Source organism: Hesperophylax consimilis, chromosome 2 (genome assembly GCF_061612785.1).
Source record: "Hesperophylax consimilis isolate HC1 chromosome 2, BYU_Hcon_1.0, whole genome shotgun sequence".
NCBI lineage: Eukaryota > Metazoa > Arthropoda > Insecta > Trichoptera > Limnephilidae > Hesperophylax > Hesperophylax consimilis.
In genome coordinates, this window is record NC_142837.1 from 35,069,282 (window position 1) to 35,089,968 (window position 20,687).

At 39.4% G+C, this 20,687-nt stretch overlaps 2 protein-coding genes across 3 annotated transcripts in view; one reads left to right on the forward strand and one right to left on the reverse strand.

Annotated features, from left to right (window-relative positions):
- LOC149425952 (fibrillin-2-like) overlaps nucleotides 1-20,687 on the reverse strand; it is a 171,129-nt gene that overhangs the window by 8,616 nt on the left and 141,826 nt on the right. Inside the window, exons 30-47 of one of the 2 annotated variants that reach the window (XM_089642468.1) lie at nucleotides 20,139-20,391; nucleotides 19,525-19,683; nucleotides 17,795-17,954; nucleotides 17,272-17,418; nucleotides 15,943-16,208; nucleotides 15,632-15,777; nucleotides 13,996-14,267; nucleotides 12,044-12,153; nucleotides 11,783-11,950; nucleotides 11,472-11,599; nucleotides 11,254-11,386; nucleotides 10,953-11,050; nucleotides 4,100-4,250; nucleotides 3,333-3,545; nucleotides 2,658-2,888; nucleotides 1,178-1,312; nucleotides 780-992; nucleotides 420-580 (exon numbers count right to left, since the gene is read on the reverse strand). In XM_089642468.1, the coding sequence (XP_089498594.1) occupies nucleotides 420-580; nucleotides 780-992; nucleotides 1,178-1,312; nucleotides 2,658-2,888; nucleotides 3,333-3,545; nucleotides 4,100-4,250; nucleotides 10,953-11,050; nucleotides 11,254-11,386; nucleotides 11,472-11,599; nucleotides 11,783-11,950; nucleotides 12,044-12,153; nucleotides 13,996-14,267; nucleotides 15,632-15,777; nucleotides 15,943-16,208; nucleotides 17,272-17,418; nucleotides 17,795-17,954; nucleotides 19,525-19,683; nucleotides 20,139-20,391 (3,144 nt within the window). Of the gene's footprint in view, nucleotides 1-413; nucleotides 581-779; nucleotides 993-1,177; nucleotides 1,313-2,657; nucleotides 2,889-3,332; nucleotides 3,546-4,099; nucleotides 4,251-10,952; nucleotides 11,051-11,253; nucleotides 11,387-11,471; nucleotides 11,600-11,782; nucleotides 11,951-12,043; nucleotides 12,154-13,995; nucleotides 14,268-15,631; nucleotides 15,778-15,942; nucleotides 16,209-17,271; nucleotides 17,419-17,794; nucleotides 17,955-19,524; nucleotides 19,684-20,138; nucleotides 20,392-20,687 lie in introns of both variants that reach the window. The other variant, XM_089642460.1, reaches the window with a different exon arrangement.
- LOC149425953 (uncharacterized) lies at nucleotides 5,300-9,197 on the forward strand. Its single transcript, XM_089645695.1, has 3 exons — nucleotides 5,300-6,507; nucleotides 7,303-8,229; nucleotides 8,799-9,197. Exons 1-3 carry the CDS (start codon nucleotides 6,286-6,288, stop codon nucleotides 9,195-9,197), a joined length of 1,548 nt encoding a protein of 515 aa, XP_089501821.1. The 5' UTR covers nucleotides 5,300-6,285.

Here is a 20,687-nt window from a genome sequence, read left to right on the forward strand (position 1 = left end):
ATTCTTTGTTGACGGTTCTGTTCCTAGCATTAATCTAAAGCACACAAGTTGTTACAAAATGTCTGACACAAGTGACAGCATGTTTATAGTCTTGACGACACGAGTGGGAACAACCCAGCCCAGCTAGTCGCGGGAGACGGGCGGAGTGTACAAAATGTCGGCAACGTGTACCTTTGTATGAACCTCCGTGCAGATGTATGGCGGTAGTCACCAAGATACTTGTATCGTCAAGTATCGGATACTTGCATACCTCTGTGGAAGAAGAAACTAATAGAGGCCACCGTTGATGTTGATTGAATTACAGTGTTGGGCATACCAAATGAACAAAAGACAAATAAGTAGGTTACGTACGAAAAACACCAGAAAGCCACAGAAGCACCAATAACAAAATCTTTAAAAAACCTTGTACATACTCTTACTTGCAAGCAAACTTGGTGCATATTATCAAACTGGTATCCATCGGGACACCCACAGCGGTAAGAACCTTGAACGTTGAAGCAATGACCCATCCCATCGCAGGGGTTTGACGAGCACTCATTGTCATCTACGCACTTCTTCTGGGATGGATGCGGAACAAAACCTAAGATAAATAACCAAAAACCTAAGTTAGAGTCTCATAAATAGAAGGTATCACCATACATATGTTAGCGATGATAGTACAACAATTGGTTCGACAGTGACAGGCAACACCGTAGATCCAATTGCTATCATTTAAAAATGCAGTGATTTGTTTGAAAGGCATTATTGTGTTATAAGGTCATAGGGTCATCAGTATTTACCGTCTGGACATCCGCATCGATATCCGCCCACAAGATTCTGGCAGTTGGCATCGCATTTGGTGTCATCTAAGCACTCATCTTGGTCAGTGCAGTATGTTCCTGTTGAATCCACTCGGAAGCCTCTGGGACACACGCACTTATAGCTGCCGAGCGTGTTGATGCATTTACCAGGGGTGGGGCAGAGCCCTACGTCGGCAGCGCACTCATTCACATCTGAAAAAACAAACATTAATAAATTACAGACCTAATACCACCCACAGCCGGATTGTTGGAAAGTAAATATAACAGGTAAACAATCACTATCTGTTGCATCTCTAATAATAATGCGATTAATCTTGTGAGATAAAAAATGTCTGATTTGATCCATAAATAATGATGAGAGATGTGGGTAGACTTACCGACGCAAGTATCGCCATGCTGTTTGTATCCAGGTCTGCAGCCACATTCATAAGATCCATCGGTGTTGGTACACTCCTGGTGGCAGGTGTGTGTGTTGAGGGAACATTCGTCAATATCACTGCATGATACACCATCTGTTGAGAAACAGTTTTAAAATAACTTTATACGTATAATTTGCCGTTTTCTCTTAAACGAAGAAAGGATTATAAGGAGAATATATGACACAAATGTGAATGGTAGTACATAGACGTCAGGGACGCCCGGGAAGATATGGGGGAACCAAATACTTGAGTCAGAATAACAGAAGGATATGTAGGAAAGGATGTTTGAATGTGAATGAAGTGTGGACAAGGACTGTGTGCCAATACTGAATTGTTTGGCAAACCATCTTCTCTGCCTACGGCTTGATAGTTAGTTAGTTAGTTTGTTGTTTTTGGTGTTCTTTCTTCGTTCATAAAGAATGTTTGATGGCACAGAAAGGATTGTAAAAATCTGCAGTCTATAACAGTGTTATTGACTGACATGCACTCACTTCAATAATTAAGTGTTAGGTCGACATGTATAATATATGTAATTGTTTTGATTTGTTAGGTTTGTGAGGTTAGGTTGTAAAATAAAGATATGTACAAATAATCTGAAGAGTTTTTTAGAATAATTTTAAAGAAGATGTTTGTAAAAAGCAGTTACGTAAGTTTCCTCCTGACAAAAAAAGGCTTCTTACACAACTGGTCGGCAGAAGTAATGAAATTAGGAAACTAAATTTAAAATAGTTAGTATAAGTTTGTGGTTGGCTTTTCATTTATTTTTTTTAAAAAGAAAGACAAACATTCCCGGGTTACGGATAACCTAACAATATTTGAAAATCTCTTACTACCACCACACTAAGCGGAAAATGTTGCTTGTGTTGTGATGGAGGACTTAGCCAGCCAAGGAATTGAACACACTAAGCCTGGGTGGGACCTAAACGGATGTCAACTTAGCCACCGACCCGTCAATCACAATGATAAAACAAACCATGATAAAATAATAGGTTAGGTTAGGTGGTTAAAAACACTGTGTATCGGTTGATAACAATGATTACTATTTTAGTAACCGGAAATGGAAAATAATGCATTTTAATAGCTATTTCGTTTAAAATATGGATAATTTTAGGTCTTTTCTTCACGCCATGTTTTGACATAATAATTATATTAAAATAGATTTTTTAGGCTAGTTTTTCATTTATTTTTTAATGAAACCCAAACTAAGAACCTATTTTAGATTCATCGTTTTGGTCAAACAAGAGAAGAAAAAAACTAACTTTAAAGCTTTCATATCAATGACAATGGCTGCCAAGTGAACAATCAATTTTAGTTTTAACGAAATAACGACATACAATATGCATACATACATAAAATGCATAATTTTTCATTTGTATATTGATCGTGTTCTGTGCATTCTTGAATGTTTTATTCTGTGATGGAACCATAAATCTCATACCTGGGTTAAGTTCAAATCCTGGCGGGCAAGAGCAAACGTACGATCCCTCGGTGTTCTGGCAGGAGAACTTGCAGGGGGAAGGCCGGAGGGAGCACTCGTTCACGTCGCGACAGTGCGTGCCGGTGGTGTCCACCTTGAAGCCGCGGTTGCATGCACAGCGATAGGAGCCCATGGTGTTAATGCAGCGACCGTTGAGGCAGATATCCGGCATCATTTGACACTCATCGATGTCTGGAATGGAGAGAAAGGTTAAATTGAGGAGTTGAATGCAATAACAATTTAAATGCGCACAAGCTGTTTTTGCTCCCATCCCCTATTTAGTATCTCTAATCCCTTCTTTATCTGCTCCGTAAAAATGATGTCTATAGGTTTTACACAGATGGAGCTACACGGAAAATTTTGAACACTAGTTACAAGTTACAATTGAATACCACGCATTTCAAACAACTTTGGACATATTCCAATCAAAAAAATACATTTTTCACTGCATTAAAGAGATCCAATAAAGGAAATATTTAAAAAATTGCTTCTGCGAGAGACCAAAATAAAGAAGATATTTAAGAGATGCTTAAAAGAAGAGTGACCGAATGAAGGAGATATTTAAAAGTATTAATTTGACTAAGATCTGATTTTAGTTTACATTCATTAAAATTATTATTATTATAAAATACTTACCAAGTCCGTCGATAGTCAATCCCTGGCTGAGACACATCTCTCTGTACTGCTGGGAGTCTTGTGAGGGGCACCGCTCACAGCGGGGGCCCCAGGCCTCTCCAGTGGAGCAGCAGCAGGAGGCCCGTGTGGAGGGCGCCTGGCCACCGGAGGCCAAGGAGGGTAGCACGCAGCGCCCGGCCGATAGGTGGCGGTAGCAAACCCCGAGGCGACGGTCTACAGTAGAAAACAGGATAGATGTATGAATAAGGGGTAAAATATTGAACTTTGGGAAAAAAGACTTCCTTTTGAGACAGCCACGTGGCTTTCTATAGAGGCTGTTATCTCTTAATGCATGATATTGTTATATCAGATGGAACCATGTCATTCCAAGCGGTCGATTTCTAGATATTGTAAGTTATGGTCCATTTTAATTCAAATGCTTATTGGAATTTTGACTGATATTCAGCATTGTTGAAAAACCCTTCACAACAGCAGAAACGGGTGGCCATTTTGATGGATTCCCTTCAACTCTTAACAAACGGATTGCAAGGGTTACTTTTACGACTCGTTCTTGGGTCAATACCTCGGCTGTGGAACGATAAGGCGGCCTACAACATGTTTACTCATTGAGGGAAATTATTTCCCTTAGGGCCTCCTGTGTGAAGTTAATATAAAAAGGGGTACATGACAATTTTGCCATTTATATTATGAGTCATGATTGGTTCATTTTGACTCAAGTTTAAGAGCCTATTGGCACTTTATTATTATTGCATAGACCTAGACCTTACCAATGCAAGACTTTCCATCGTAGCTGAGTTCAAATCCGCTGCCGCACTCGCAAGTGTAGCCGCCTTCAGTATTGATACAGATACCGTCCCGGCAGAGATCACCGTCTAGTCCACATTCGTTCACGTCCTGGCACTCGTCAGTGATGCCAACCTGGAAATACAACAAGCGTATTAACCTCTTGCTCGTTAGCGTATCTTTAAGGATACTACTAAAAAATCATTTCTATGAATATATTAGTACTGTTAGTATTATAATATATAGCTATTCTGGGGAAACTGCTTATGGTAGATCATTTAGTTTTTAAGCACAATATCTGGTTAGACGGTACAATTTAAAAAACATAATTCTGCAAAAAAGAATTTGCTCCATTAATGTATGCATTTTCAATATATTTTCATTTTGATGTACTATCAAAAAATCATCTAGGTAAACAATTATTCTGAGACCTTTGTCTCTTAATTTTTGCGCTATCCAATTGGTAAGTGAAGCAAAAACCTTTGGAGCTGAGGCTAGTCCAAAAGGCAAACATGTCATTTGAAGCAGTTCTCCATTAAAAATCAGTCTCAAAAAACGGCGATGATTCTCATGAATTGGAAGGTGAAAGTAGGCTTGAGAAAGGTCCACTTTAACCATCCAGTCGCCTGGTTGAATAAATGTTGCAACCTTATTAACATTAATAAGTCTGAATTTGCTAATAGCTAAGAAATTGTTCAAACGACGAAGGTTGAAGACCGGCCTAAATGACCCGTCTTGCTTCGGTATGAGAAACATCCATTTAGCGTTTTAAATTCCGTCGCTGGCGTTGTCGTTGCGAAGTAGCTCCGAATTTATAACGATTTTTCCCGTATATAATTATTTTAAGTGTATAATTATTTCAAGATAATACATTATATTATAACAGCGAGGCTGTTCGAAGTATTTTTAAAACAGAAATAATTTTTAACTGTTTAAAAAGATAAAACACGTGGTGAACACGACGGAAAAGTTCGTCAGTTCGTCGGCCATTTTGTGTTGTTTGTTTATTTACATTGTGTTTTGTGTACCTTGTGTTTTGTGTTTTGGTTTCTTGTCCAATTTAACAATGAGTGGCTCCGAGATGTCATCATCCGATTCGGTAGAGATGACGGTAGAAGAAGTTAACAAGATCATTTTGCCAAAACAAAATGAGCCGAAACGAAAGTTGCCGAAATCGACAAATCTACGAAAAAACATCGCATTGATAAACTCACGGCTCAAGTGGAGCACATTAGCTCGTTTATTCAGGATTTTATGGCGGCTAAAACATACGAAGATAGGAGAAACTTGGATTCCGACGAGGACGCATCATCGGAAGATCAAGAGATACACGTGGAGAGAAATTCACGATCTTCGCTAGGGATGGGATTAGTAAATCCTAATCATGAATTCAAGGAATTAAACCTATCGATGGCGGAAACCACGTGTAAGGAACCTACAGTTCCTAAGGCGGACGCAAACCGCGTAAAGAAAATCGAAGATTTACAACACTTCGGTTCGCCTGAATGGAACGAAGTAAGGTATGGGGAGGTCGTAAGAAAATACCTGGCCAACCCCATGTTCAACCAGTTGGAGGTTAATGGAGAGTTTCTGCATTTGAATAAGGCAGAGCAATACGCGGGGTCACTTGACAAATTTTGCGGGTCACTAAGCCATGCCCTGTTGCAGCAAAATGAGTGCCTCAAGAAATCTCTTCAGGAACTGGTAAACTGGAGTGCAGAGGAAGGCAAGGAATTGTCAGCAGGTTCCCTCTTCAAGAAAGTGGAGTCGCTATTTGCCCCGGATACGCAATATCAGACAGTGACCAAAGATGTCCTGCAGATGGTCTGTGGAAGGAGAACAAATACGATCCAGCATCGTAGGGATGCAATCCTTAACGAGATAAAGAGCCGCTACGTACGGGAGGCAGTCAAAAATATTCCTCCAGCAGCGGGTTATCTTTTTGAACCAATGAAGCTAGAATCCCAGATTCAGCGGATGGGAGGACTGGATAAATGCTTCCCACATTCAAGCTTCGACCCTCAGCCATCAACCAGCTCGCAGATGCCCAAGAAAGTGCCAGTGAGGAAGCCTTTTCGTGAGAGCAGGCCCTTTCGGGAAAGCAGGACGTTTCGGGACAACAAGCCCTTCCGAGACAACAAAGCCCCCCGCGGAGGGCGATCTAATCAAGATGCAAGAGGTGCGGACAAGAGGGGACCAGCCAAACCAAGAAGGAATTTTGGCAACAAGGATAGGCTATGACTATCCGGAGAAGGCGTTTCAGGGGGGGCAATTGCAGCACTTCATAAGCAAATGGGAAGAATTAGAAGCACCACCAGCACTGCTAACCATGTTGCGAGGGTACAAGCTACCCTTTCGGCAGAAACCCCCTCTAAGTATAGTGGCAGACACGGTAAGCTCAACTTATAAAACCCAAATCACAGACGAAATGACACGACAAATAGACAAAATGAAAAAGGAAAAGATATTGGAATCAGCTTCAATATCGCCTTCCTTTCTGTCACGGATGTTTCTCATACCGAAGCAAGACGGGTCATTTAGGCCGGTCTTCAACCTTCGTCGTTTGAACAATTTCTTAGCTATTAGCAAATTCAGACTTATTAATGTTAATAAGGTTGCAACATTTATTCAACCAGGCGACTGGATGGTTAAAGTGGACCTTTCTCAAGCCTACTTTCACCTTCCAATTCATGAGAATCATCGCCGTTTTTTGAGACTGATTTTTAATGGAGAACTGCTTCAAATGACATGTTTGCCTTTTGGACTAGCCTCAGCTCCAAAGGTTTTTGCTTCACTTACCAATTGGATAGCGCAAAAATTAAGAGACAAAGGTCTCAGAATAATTGTTTACCTAGATGATTTTTTGATAGTACATCAAAATGAAAATATATTGAAAATGCATACATTCGAAACTATTTCAATGTTACAAACTCTTGGGTGGATAATACAATTCAGTAAATCCACTCTGTGTCCAGTTCAGAAAATTGAATATTTGGGAATTTCATGGAATTCAAGGGACGGCTTAAAAGGCCTCCCGCAAACTAAAATAGCGAAAATAACAAATTTACTGAAACAATACATTAATCTAGGAAGGTGGTCACTTGAGCAGGCCCAGAGCCTCTTGGGTACCCTCAATTTTGCTAGTTTCGCCATTCATAGAGGCAGGCTTAACCTTCGCATGTTACAGTGTGCCAGTCGCAAGCTGCCTGCATTCAAACCGAGACGACTCCATCCCATTCCTCGAACAGCGATAGAGGAGCTGAGATGGTGGAGCAGGTCCCTGCAGACGTGGTCACCAATGCATCAAGCAGTGATTCGTCATACCCTCACGACCGACGCCTCGGACTGGGGATGGGGTGCGCAGCTAGACGACCTCAGATTGAGTGGAGCTTGGTCCCAAACACAGCAACCTCTCCACAGCAATGTCAAGGAAATGCTCGCCGTGCTGGCAGCACTTACTCCTCACGGGCCAGAGCTGTCAGACTCGGGTCTCCTGATCCAGTCAGACAACAAATCGGTGGTTGCGTACCTTCGCAACGAAGGCGGCACACGATCCAAGACATTGCTCGAAGCGACTCGTCAAGTCCTTCAGATGACAGACACGTATCGCATTTCACTGTCTGCTCACTACCTACCAGGAAGGTTCAACGAGGTGGCAGATCAACTCTCCAGAAAACGCGAACCTCCGGAGTGGCATCTTTTACCAGCAGCAACAAAATTGATTTTTGCAAAATGGGGGAGACCAACTATAGACCTGTTTGCATCGGAGACAGCTCACGTTGTAGAAGATTATGTGTCCCTAAATGTATTCGACAAAGAGGCAAGTTTTGTCAACGCTTGGACTCGAGAGTGGGATTTTCCTCTAGCTTGGGTGTTCCCCCCTCCGTGCCTCATGCCGAGAGTTCTCGCACACCTCAACCGGGCCAAGGGCCTATACCTGATTGTAGCCCCGAGATGGAAGAAAGTATTCTGGAGACCAGACTTGAAAAGTCGAGCGACGAGCCCTCCTTTCACCATAATGAACCTGACAGAAGTGCTGATAGACACCAGAACCTTGAAACCCCCTCCACAAGTAGAGAATTTTATTTTGGAGGTGTGGAAGTGCCGGGGTGGAGTCAGTCATTAACAGATTGGTCGGACAAACAGAAAGAATTTTTAAAGTCAGGTTGGAGAGAATCCACACTTAAAACATATAAACCGGCATGGCTTAGGTGGCAAAAGTGGGCATTAAATCACGGGGTAAACCCGAATGTCCCTACAGGAAGTAACCTGGCAAGATTTTTAACAGATCTTAGTTTAGAAGACAATTTCTCTCCCAGCACAATTCGACTCCATAAATCGGTAGTAACAACTTTCAGTAGCCCGGAAGAAGGAAACCTAAGCTCACACCCTCTAGTCAGACAAGTTCTCAAAGCCGCAGCATTAAAGCATCCTAAACTGTCTAAGCCTCCTATCTGGGATCCCAGAATGGTGTTGACCTGGTTAGAAGCTAACCCACCCAAAAGGTTGAGTCTCTTTGAAGTCTCGAGAAGGGCAGCGACTTTACTTTTGTTAGCTTCGGGACGAAGAGTGCATGACCTGACCTTGTTACAGTGTTCGCCAGACAAACTATTCATAAATGAGGAAGGGGTCTCGTTATGGCCAGTTTTCGGATCCAAAACTGACTCTGCTACATACCAACAGTCAGGTTGGAGGTTGAGAAACGGAAATCAGCCAAATATAGACCCAGCATACTGGATTAAGAAACTGATTGAAACCTCCAAAGAACGGAGGGAAACAAAGCAGAATTTAACAGAACTCTTCATCACTACATCGGGAGCAGTTAAGGCAGCTTCAAGAACAGTCATCGCCCGTTGGGTCAAAACAATTCTAGAAGAAGCTAAGATCACAGCTGCCCCGGGAAGTGTACGGGCAGCAGTGGAGTCACTTAACTGGCTGGATAATTTTAGATTGGATGACATCCTGGCTCGAGGGAACTGGAGGAGCCGGGACACCTTTGCCAAATTCTACAGAAGGGAAGTTAACACTCCCCTAGAGGTAAATAGGGCATTGTCTGTAGCCTCCCTATTCCACCCACTGTAACACGTGAGTAGGTATTCCAGTTTTTTGACGTATTATAATAGATCACATTAGCGTTAGTGGTCACCAGTCGATAACAAACAGATCTCAATAAAGGTTTTAAATGACGGTTCAGGCTACATAATAAAATAGTTTTACCTACCAATAAAACTTATATTATGTACCTAACCTCATTTAAAACCTAGGCAATCACTGCCTGGTGAGAACTAATGAGAAAGAATGCCGTAAACAAAAGTCGCATAGGGGACGCTTTACTTTTGTGTAGCATCTGGTGACCACTTGACCAACACAAGGTGCTGAAAAAGAGCGGGAAAGTGCCACGCGAAAGGGAATTTGAGAATGCTTCTCTCAATAAAGGTTTTAAATGAGGTTAGGTACATAATATAAGTTTTATTGGTAGGTAAAACTATTTTATTCTGGGGAAACTGCTTATGGTAGATCATTTAGTTTTTAAGCACAATATCTGGTTAGACGGTACAATTTAAAAAACATAATTCTGCAAAAAAACAAGTTTTTACGAAGATAGAATTTGCTCCATTAATGATGGAGGACTGAACGCAGTTGGCGCTAACAAAAAATTGTCTAAAGAAGCGATGTTAGCAGTCCATAGTAGCAGGCAAAGAAAGGATGAAAGTAGATTGAATGATGTTGAAATGAGATCCCTGAGGCTTATGTGTGGAAAAACCATGTATGATCGTGTGACAAATGTGGAGATCCGCAAAGAGTGCAAGGCTGATGTAAGCGTAATGAGTAAGATCAAGAAAGGGACGCTTAGAAGGTTTGGGCATGTAGAGCGAATGAGCGAAGAAAAGAGTGTAAGAAGGATATATGATGCAAATGCGAATGGTAGCAGAAGTCGGGGACGCCCGAGGAAGACGTGGCACGATCAAGTGAATCAGATACTCGAGTCGGGCCATGTCAAGAGTCGGAAGAGATAGAAGAGTATGTATGAATGTGAATGAGGCAAGAAGTGTGTGCCAAGACAGAGTTGTTTGGCAATCCGTCCTTTCTGCCTACCCCTGCGGCGAAACGGCCTGATGGTTAGTTAGTTTTAGAATTAGCTAGCGGACGGCGAAAATACAGCATCGGCAATATTTGAGTAAAACAAAAAGGGTTAAAGAATGTTTGCATGTACATCTATAGATTTAGGCAGTAAATTAACCTAGATCAAGGGTTCTAAACATTTTTGAGGTTCTCTACCCACTTTACATGAGGATCGACTTCTAATCTTACAAGAATGTTTGCTGTTCCTTCTTTGTAGTTATTCAACAGATAAGTATGAATCTGACAAAACTAATTTGTCCCTCGACCAGGATCTAATTTTTTTCATCGCAGACCACAAATTATACTTTTAATGTGATGGGAAACCATGTAAATATTCCAGTGGAGTCTTATAACGCAATAGTAGTGGGGAATACATGTAGCAAAATGAGAAAAAAACAAGTGTAAAAAAAAGATATATGTAAACACATAACACATACAACCACACACAGACACACATGCACACGTCCACACACAAACACTCACACACACCTCTCTCCTTCCCCAGCACACTAATTTAACTTAACTTAAAAATGTAACTTAACCGTAAAATGTATAATATACCTCATATGCATATATGTCAGCGACATGTCATTGGTACCAATTATTGTACTAACTTTTATAATTTTGTAACTATTGTCATCTATGTAATTATGTACTGTTTGTTTCTGCAATAAACAAAATAATAATAATAATAAGTGTAGGAATGGTGGTTACCTGTGTAAAGCCTTCAGGACATATGCACATGAAGGATCCTACAAGATTCTTGCATTGGTATTTACAGTTGTTGGCCGGTGTATTGCACTCGTTCACATCTGTCAAAAATAAAAACAAATTGATTACAAAATTAAACAGACAAGTTTTATAGAAACAAGCAAATACCTGTCCAAAATTAACACTTTAATTTTTTGAGGTCAAGAATGTGAATAGCGTTCAAAAATAAAATGATTGTAATTTATTATTATCGAATAAAATTTTATGCAGAAAATAAATTTCCGTGGTGAAATGGTTGGCTTACCCTGGCAATGAATACCGTCAGGAGCGAGGGCGTAACCATAGGGACATGTGCACCTGAAGGAGCCGGGAACATTGTGGCAACGGAAAGCACAATGGTTGCCCATCTCTCTGCATTCGTTGATGTCTTCGCAGGTCTGCAAATAATGTAACAAAATTATTATCATATTTATTGTGTAATATCCAAAAAATAATATAATTTTTCTGATAAATAAATTGTACCTGAAGAGGACCAGGGGTGTATCCAGGACTGCATTGACATTCAAAGGCTCCCTCTACATTTGTGCACGTTCCATTTCCGCATATATTGCGGCTTGTTATGCACTCATTATCATCAATGCAATTGGTGCCTGAAATAGAAAAGAAAATATCTTTTACAAATGTATCACTAAAAATAAAATCGTAATGTTAGTGATTTCCTAAATCTGATTCAATGATTTAAAAAAATGTTCTTTTAAATGAACGTTTATGTAATTACTATTGCCAATCTGTGTGGCACATGAGAAGACACATTGTAGAACCAAGAGACATACCTGAAGCATCCAAAATGTAACCCTGAGGACATTCGCAGCGGAACGAGCCATCCGTATTGATGCAAGATCCACCTCCTCGACAGATACCAGGATTCACAGCACATTCGTTGATGTCCACTCCAACTGTCTCGTGACCAAATCCACCGGGGCAAAGTTTCTCAAATTCATCTGAAAAACAATATATTATAAGTTAAATACATGTACATTCCGTTGATTATGTTATGAATCTCTAATTGAAATATATTGTGGTGATTGATTTACCAGTTCCTTGCTGCGGACAGACTTGACAATATCTTCCCCAGGCAGCGCCGTGCGTACAACAGCAGTGACGCATCGACAATGTCTTTGGTCGAGGCTCCTTGCACTGTCGTCTGTAAATATTTATATTTTAGAGTAATGTGCTTTGGGATATAAGTGAAAATACAACTCCAATAATGTTATTAGGGAAGAAACGAACTATGCACCTAAAAAATATCAAACAATTTTATAACTTTTATTAACATGAACCTAAAAACCCTGGCTAGAGCATTAGAGTGATTTTGCATGAATGACATTAAAGCCAAATCTAGAGTGAGGGGAATTGCCTGGCAGCATTATGACATGAATCAGTAGGGTTAAGAAAGGTGCAGCTCTCTGCCTACCTAACTCTGTCTTCAGCATAGACATATGAATATTAGTAGACCTGCCCTAAGTGATTAAAAGCGTATTATCCCCACTCCCCATACCGGTTCCATTGGAGCCGGCTGTGCTCGCGTATGGCCTCAAGTGAAATTTGAAAACGTGACGTCATCATTCTTGTGCGAACTATGGTCGAGGCATCATCGGTTCATTTTACGAAATAACACGGCTAAATGTTGACTTGTGATATGAAAACTTGTAAAAATAGATGTGAAAAAGAGAATAAACCCAATTGTCGTATTACATTCCATAAGTAAGCATTATTTTACTTTATTTTAAGCTTATTCACACCGTATTATATGGATCAGTTTTAGAAACATATACTGTCACATCACAATGTAGTGATTCTCAAGTGTGCTCATCGTTGTTTACTGGGGTAAGTAAATTATGAAACATTTGTAAAAGTGTCTTAACTAAATACTCTGAAACTAACTACGACTCTGCAAACAGAAGAAATTTACCGAATTTGGACTTCGCAAATTAGTTCATAACGTGGCGAGTAATTTGCGCTCCCATGTAAAAATGTCTATTCATTCAAAAGCAGATTTTACTTTTAAGAACTAAATGGTGATATTATAATGCGAGATGCCTATTTACTGTCAGATTGATTTATTGACGAATCACAGTCAGCCTTACCCCCTTCGTTCTTCAACAGTTGATTTTACCCCTCGCCATTATCTTCTCGTCTATTAATTCCTATGTCTGTGGTCTTCAGCATACCTTCCTTGTTGTTTCATTCAAATTCATACATCATCTGTTATTCCAAAACTTGATTTAATTTACTTCCACCATTTCTGGGTTTCCTCAATGTCATCTTCCACTTGCTTCCCACTTTCTGTCCTACATGTGAAAACCATCTACGCATCACTTTCCTATGAAAGTTTTAGACTATACACTCATTATTATTATTATGCCCATAGAAAATCTCCCATGGAGAATCGCGATTTCAAACAGATAGTTGCCACTGGAGAATCATCAAAAAATGGCAACACTCGAACATAATCATAGATCACATGAAAGCATCTATCATTTGCGTTTGTCTTCAACAAATCATCAAATATACACGCGAAATTATCAATACTGAACAGTAATCTACATTCAAAATTATTAATAAACACATATTTTAGATTTTTTATTAATATTTTAAACATAAAACGAAACAAACATTTCCACATAACATAGTTGCGTAAAACAATGACAGACGACGGCTGTCAAATAATGTCCGCTTTCTTAAAATGTAAGAAAATGAGTGCGAAAAGAAAACACACCGTTTTTTTACATCCTGAATCCAGAAAAAGACGAACCTTATGGAAACTGGACAAAAAAGCATTGTTTAAAACATTCATAAGACATGTTTACTTTACTTTTCAGAAGTACTATTTATAATAGTATTATGGCTGTCCATGATTTTACCACAAATAGGATTAAGGATCTCGTTTCTACTGTATTCAGTTTACTTTTATCCTCCCTCTACCAAAAATACTATTAAAACAGTACAGTATATGCTACATTCTAAATGATAACGTTTAATTTACCGGTCATAATCATTGTAGCAATACTCCTTTCTCTGATCGATACAGTTCATCCCATCTCTGCTGGCGATCCATCCATCGGGGCAAGTGCACGTGAATCCACCGTCATTGTTGATGCACTCTCCATCTTCGCAGACGTTTCCACGCTCCACGCACTCGTCAATGTCCTCGCACTGCTTCTTGTTGACGTCCAGCCGGAAACCAAGTGGGCAGGAGCAGGTGTGGCTGCCCATAGTGTTATGGCAACGGCCGGGGTTGGGGCAAAGTCCGGGAGACTATGGAAAAAGGTGTATTCATTATTTTTTGCTTTGTCAAATGTAATACATTATATAGAGTCACTAAACCAAAAACTCAATATCTTTCATTACTTATACACAACATATACATAATTCACAGCATTCTTGAGTTCGGTTCTATAGTTTGAAGTCCAATATGTGAGATTCAATTAACAACGATTGAATCAGTTCAAAAGAGACTAACTCGATTAACATTAACCTACAGAAGCGAATTATCCACAATGATTACCGACTATAAAAAACGCCAGGAATATTTCAAATTATAAACAAAATTAACATCCAGACAATTTTTTTTCTTTTCAAAATTATAAATAACCATATAGAATCTTCCCTCTTGGCCACAATCAAAATCAATATCAATCACCGTCTACTAAGAAATCCTGAAACTTTCCGTATCCCTTTCCAAAGAACCAATTTGACCTTCTCCCAACCTCTTGTGCAAGTGTGTCGACAATAATATAATATCCACTGCAGTGGTGAGATTGCGGACATATTTAGCAACAGTCCCCGAAACTTTTACAAAATTTCTTAAATCTCTTGTTTTCACTTGATCCAAACTTTACAATCTCTTGTTTTTTGTTGTTGTTTAACATACTAAGGGCCTTACTAATAAACATACTTTAAATTTTATACAACTGATAAACAACCATTAATATATTCAAAATGGTTGTTAAGGCGATGCACTACGTCGTGTAATATTTTAAATTGAGTAGCTATCAATAACAACCCTTACGTAGATGGCGATAAGGTTTAAATTCCCGCTTAACACCATCCGACTGTTTTGATTTATGCAAGAAAAAACATGCCCAAAAAGAGCCTTTTATTTTATTTTGTGGATGTTCAGGCATAAATATTTAATTTTTTCCCGATCATTTTATAAATAACTTAATTTTCCACATTATACAATAAAATCATAACCGAAAATGGGTTCATAAGTAGGAGATTTCGAACTTTAAAGTAGTTTTCATAGGCCTTTACACTATTTTTTTCTGGGCTTAAGAAAAAGACTTATCTAAAAAATACTCAATCATTTCAAAGGCCAAGATGTATTCTACTCGCAGTATTTAATTAAAGCATCTGAAACATTTCTAGGCAACCAAATTTTCAAACGAAAAACACATGATTTTGCATTACTACGTATGGCATCGCCTTAAACAGTTGTGTGAAGTTTAAACCACGTTTATTAGTAATAGAATTATTTTGTTTCATTCTTGCAAATTGTTGTACATTTATTCCTTGTATTTTTTTTCCCTGTCCGTTGTACATAATAAATTAAATATTGTATCATCAGAATTATATAATATATGAAGTAAAGATAATTAGAGATTCCACAATATTTTTACCTCTCTACATTCGTCCACATCCCTGCAATGCTGTCCATCCTCAGTCAGTACATATCCAGCAGCACACTCACAGAAGAATCCGCCAATAGTATTACGGCACCTTCCATTACGACACAAGAATGGCATGACTCTGCACTCATCCACATCTGAGAATATAAGATTTTTAATGTTGAAGATGTATTATAGACATTATAGTTGAAATCATAAAGGTTTTGCACATTAACAATCAATTGGTACTCCTGGAAAAGGAAAAAAAACCTTGAGAGATAATCAATTTGTATAAAAATATGTAATTTTTCTGATAAACATACCAATGCAGTCATTATTGGGGCTAAGTTTGAATCCATCGTGACAATGACACTTATAACTTCCGGCTGTATTGACGCAGGTTCCATTCTTGCACACATTCTGGTGGCGCTGGCACTCATCTACGTCCAGGCAGTTGTCCTTCTGAGGAGTGAGGAAGTAGCCGGGCTTGCAGATACATTGGAAGGACCCTTGCAGATTTCGACAGTCACCGTTGAAGCAGACGCCCGGACGCTCGATGCATTCGTCAATGTCCACGCAGTCCCATAAGCTGAAAAATAAATATGATTTACAGATATTTTAAAGTAATTACAATAGCTTCTTCTTCTTATCTTCAATCTCAGATAAAACAGGCCCAAACTTTGATTGGGGAAGATTGCGAAGAGAATGGAACCCGCAACATCCCTACTTATGATCAAATGTTAAACCACGGTTAACTGAGCGTTGTGAAGTCCTGTTTTGACTCGACGGCTTTGCATTTCGTCTGTGTGTAAATTTGTTTGTGGGTTCCGTGTCCGGTCAATCCTTTCAAGATGGTAGCCGTGTTTGATAGTACCTTTTTATTCTGCCAGAGTGCATGAGCATTCCCATTATGCAAAGTGTACTGTACACAGAACTACTAGTTTAACAGGTGACGACAATAGTGGTACTTTGGATAAATACATATCTTATTCACATATAGTACAGAAATACTTAGAATAAAGGATATTATCACACAGACATACATATTTGCAAAATGTCACGATTATTAAAATATATATAAAGCCTATACCATCCAGGCCCGGCCCAGAGGCAAACGGCACGCCAGTATATACCTCAAAGGCGCTGTGTTAAGGTATTATCAGCCCATTGGCAAGTCAGCCTTCGGAGCGGTCTGCTCCAATTGCACCTGAACAGGGCCGGCCCTGTGTACCTCATGGGTCAATATGGAACAAAATAGAGTAATAATATACATTTTTTTTTTACATTAACCTCACGCAGGAGGCCATGAGGAAAGTAATTTCCCTCAGGACCTATGTTATCTTTGGGGATGATGTGTGATGGGTCTTTTTAAGGAGAGGAAGGACTAAAGATGGGTTTTGAAGAGACCCATGTTGTAGAAGGGAGGTGCCACATAGGGTGGCCTATGGCTGTTTATCTCATGAAGGAGTTGTAGAAACGATCCGTTATCGTGTGACAAATATCAACGGTGTAAAAATGTTGGACACGCATTTGGCAAATTTTCTGACTATGCACTGGTGTGAAGGGATCAATGATGCTAGTTCCTCAGAGCATCTTCCATTGAGATACCGATAGAGCAAGATAACGTGCATGTGGTAAAAATGTACACTCACCTAGATCCAAGTTTATATCCATCGGGGCATCTGCATTCAAAGTGTCCAGGAAGGTTGATGCATTGGGCATTGCCCTGACAAGGGTTCGGAACCCTCAGGCATTCGTTGTCATCACGGCACTGGTGAGATTCAATATCGTAGATGTATCTAAAATACAAAATTCACACATTCAAAATATTTAAAAATATGAAAACAGAAACCCATTTAAATTTATTATGTATAACAATTTTTTTTTAAATTTCGATTGCCAAAAAGGTTAGGCTGTTTTCTAAGTAGCTAAGGTTAGGTTTGCTTACATAATTTCAGCATAAAAATGTTGAAATCGTTGTAAACAAGCATCAATTAATCATAATATAATAGTCCCAACGAGAGCTCATATGTATGTCAACGATGATTGTCGTTTTCTTTCTCACATGTCGTGTATGACAACAAAAAAGGCGGTAGATACTAGAACGATGAGGTCACATGCAACCTCTCGCTGGTACTATTATCGTTAGTATAGTTAGCAAGAAAAGAAGTTCACCCTCTGTTGCAGTGGCACTCAAAACTTCCGGGGGTGTCGACACAAGTTCCGTGCTTGCACATGGAGCCCATCAGAGCGCACTCGTCGATCTCTTCTGTTTGATTGGTCATTGGGTTGATAATCTGACCGGGTTTATTGCCACAGAGAACAGTGTACTCATCTGATAAGAAAAAAACAAAGTTTATAACCAATGTACAGTAAATACATTTTTTAGTATCATTTCACCCGCCATGCTAGGGATGTTCCTGTGTTATGGCTGGTGAAGTTTACAAACTGAATTTATTTCACCCGCCATGCTAGGGATGTCCCTGTGTTATGGCTGGTGAAGTTTACAAACTGAATTTATCTCACCCGCCATGCTAGGGATGTCCCTGTGTTATGGCTGGTGAAGTTTACAAACAGAATTTATTTCACCCGCCATGCTAGTGACTTCCCTGTGTTATGGCTAGTGAAGTTAACAAACTGAATTTATTCACAATATTATGCTTGATATTAATAATCATAAAACTATACAATTCACTTTGATATAAAAATATATATACAGATAAATAAAAATGTAAATGTTGGTTCGTTCAAAATCATAAATCTCGGAAAGTTCTTCACTGATTGCTTTGAAATTTCGACACAATATTACATTCGTATATGCGTGTGTTTTTATGGACCTATATTATATAGATGTCACCTGTCACAGGTAAAAACAGTTTTTTTTTAAATCAGCGCCATCTGTTGGACTAACATCCTTTTTGTTTTTAAACAGCGCCATCTGTTGGACTTAAAAGCAACACGCGCTATTGTTTCTCTATCTGCACAGACAGACTGCGCCACAGCAAGGCGTGGCAGGGTACAGCTAGTGATAAAGAAATAAAGTAAATAAATAGAGATTGTGAGATATGTATGAAGGGAGTTTAAGTGGTTAGAGTGAAGAATGTATGGGTATTATGATTGAAATGTAAGGATCCATAATTAATTGATTGATTAATTTATTGGACAAATTGTATAGCCCCGCTTTTGTGAGATATCATCTCAGGGGCGCTTTACAGTTGATGCAGGTGTTACAAAAAATATAAATATTACAAAAATAAAGTGAAGTTAAGTTAAGTAAAATGAAGAACAGAAACAGGTGACACGAAGATAGAAGATGGAGACTCTGCAGCAAGAATCCTAGGTGGTGAAGAAACTGGACCAACTGCTGCAGCAAGAGAGTCCACCGCGTCCAAGTGTTATTTATGTTTTAAAAGTATGGAGTTGGGCTTCTATTTTTAAGTTATCATGGAGGTTGAAGATTTTATGAGCTAGGTTGGTGAATTGTCTTTTTACTGACGAAGTATGTAGTTTAGGTACACTGTAGTGTCGGTTGGTTCTGGTGATATTGTTGTGTTGTAAGTGTTTTTTTTTAATTGTATTGTTTAAGAAATGCATTACGTGACCCAAATCTTCGCCTAATCGAGGCTTATATTTCTACTGTTGTCACGAAATTCAAATGGTATGGAGATCTACAATGTCGGGCAAGTGTAAGAGAGACGGAGCGTTGGGGTAAATGGAACATTTGTTTCCATTGAAATTTGAAAGGAAGGTAATTTATTCAGTAGTCTATGATTTCCATAGTAATAAAATGTTTAGTACCATTTGAATAAATTATTATGCCAAGTTCACGCACACAAATTTTATCTATGTTTCGTCTGCTAAAAAGCACTAACGTGATTTAAATTTTAGAATTATTTGATACATACGGGTGCCAGATTCGGGACAAGGTGTGCAAGGGGAGCCCCATGCTTTGCCCATGGAACAGCAACATAACATCTGCGTCTGATCGTGAGACATGGGCGTGGTGCACTGTCCGTTCCCGTAGTTCAGGTAACACTGCTCCTTACGCATGTCGATACATTCCTCTGAAACAAAAAAATTGAGATCATAAACAAGTATTTATGGTTTATTGATTGGTCACCCTAGGAGACCCTAAGTTGTTCTTCTTAGAACGAATTCAAATTCAAACGAATTGAAATCGCGTTTGCATGGACTTTGCCCATGTAAAACACACTTTATGGCAAATGCAAAAGATACAGACTAACCTCTTAGGGTATGTATTATTGAAATATCAAACAGTGTGACAAGCGAACACCGCAGTGCCCTAACAACACTATTGGCGGTTCTTCCACCAATAGCAGACAACGTATCTTCGTATCTTCAGCACCGCAATAGAACGAGCCAGTTGTAATCGATTTATTCCAACCCTGACTGTCTATTGTCGTCGATACAACAGCTCGTTTAGTGCTTCCATATTGCAGATGGTTACAGGAGCACAGAAGGAGCCAAGCATGCTCAACGCATATGTAAATGTACTTACTACCGCTGGGCAGTGCCATATATCCCTCAGGACACAGGCAGACGTAGTTTCCTTCCTGGTTATGGCACACGCCGGCCCCACACAGCTCAAAGTTCTCTTCACACTCGTTGATGTCCAGGCACTGGGTGCCAGACTCGTCCAGTCTGTAGCCCTCGTTGCAGGAGCACATGAAGGACCCAAAGGTGTTGGTGCAGTGGCCGTTGACGCAGATGTTGGGATGCTCCTCACATTCGTTGATGTCCTCCAGAACAACCTGAATTATGTTTTGTTAATTAGTTAAATGTAACCGACTAACATGTATTTGAATAGCTAGGGAATGTATGGGACTGCACTAACCTCCCCACATACCGGAATAAACACTATTATTATTATTATTATTATCCCATAAATATGAACTTCATCATTGCAATGATTGCATCTTTATAAATGGAAAACCGTGAAGAATGTTAATTTAAGAATATACATTAGTACCTTTTAATTAAAGAATTTTCCGAACACTCAATTAACACATTGTAATCGGATCACGTATTAATACGTTTTTAGCAAATT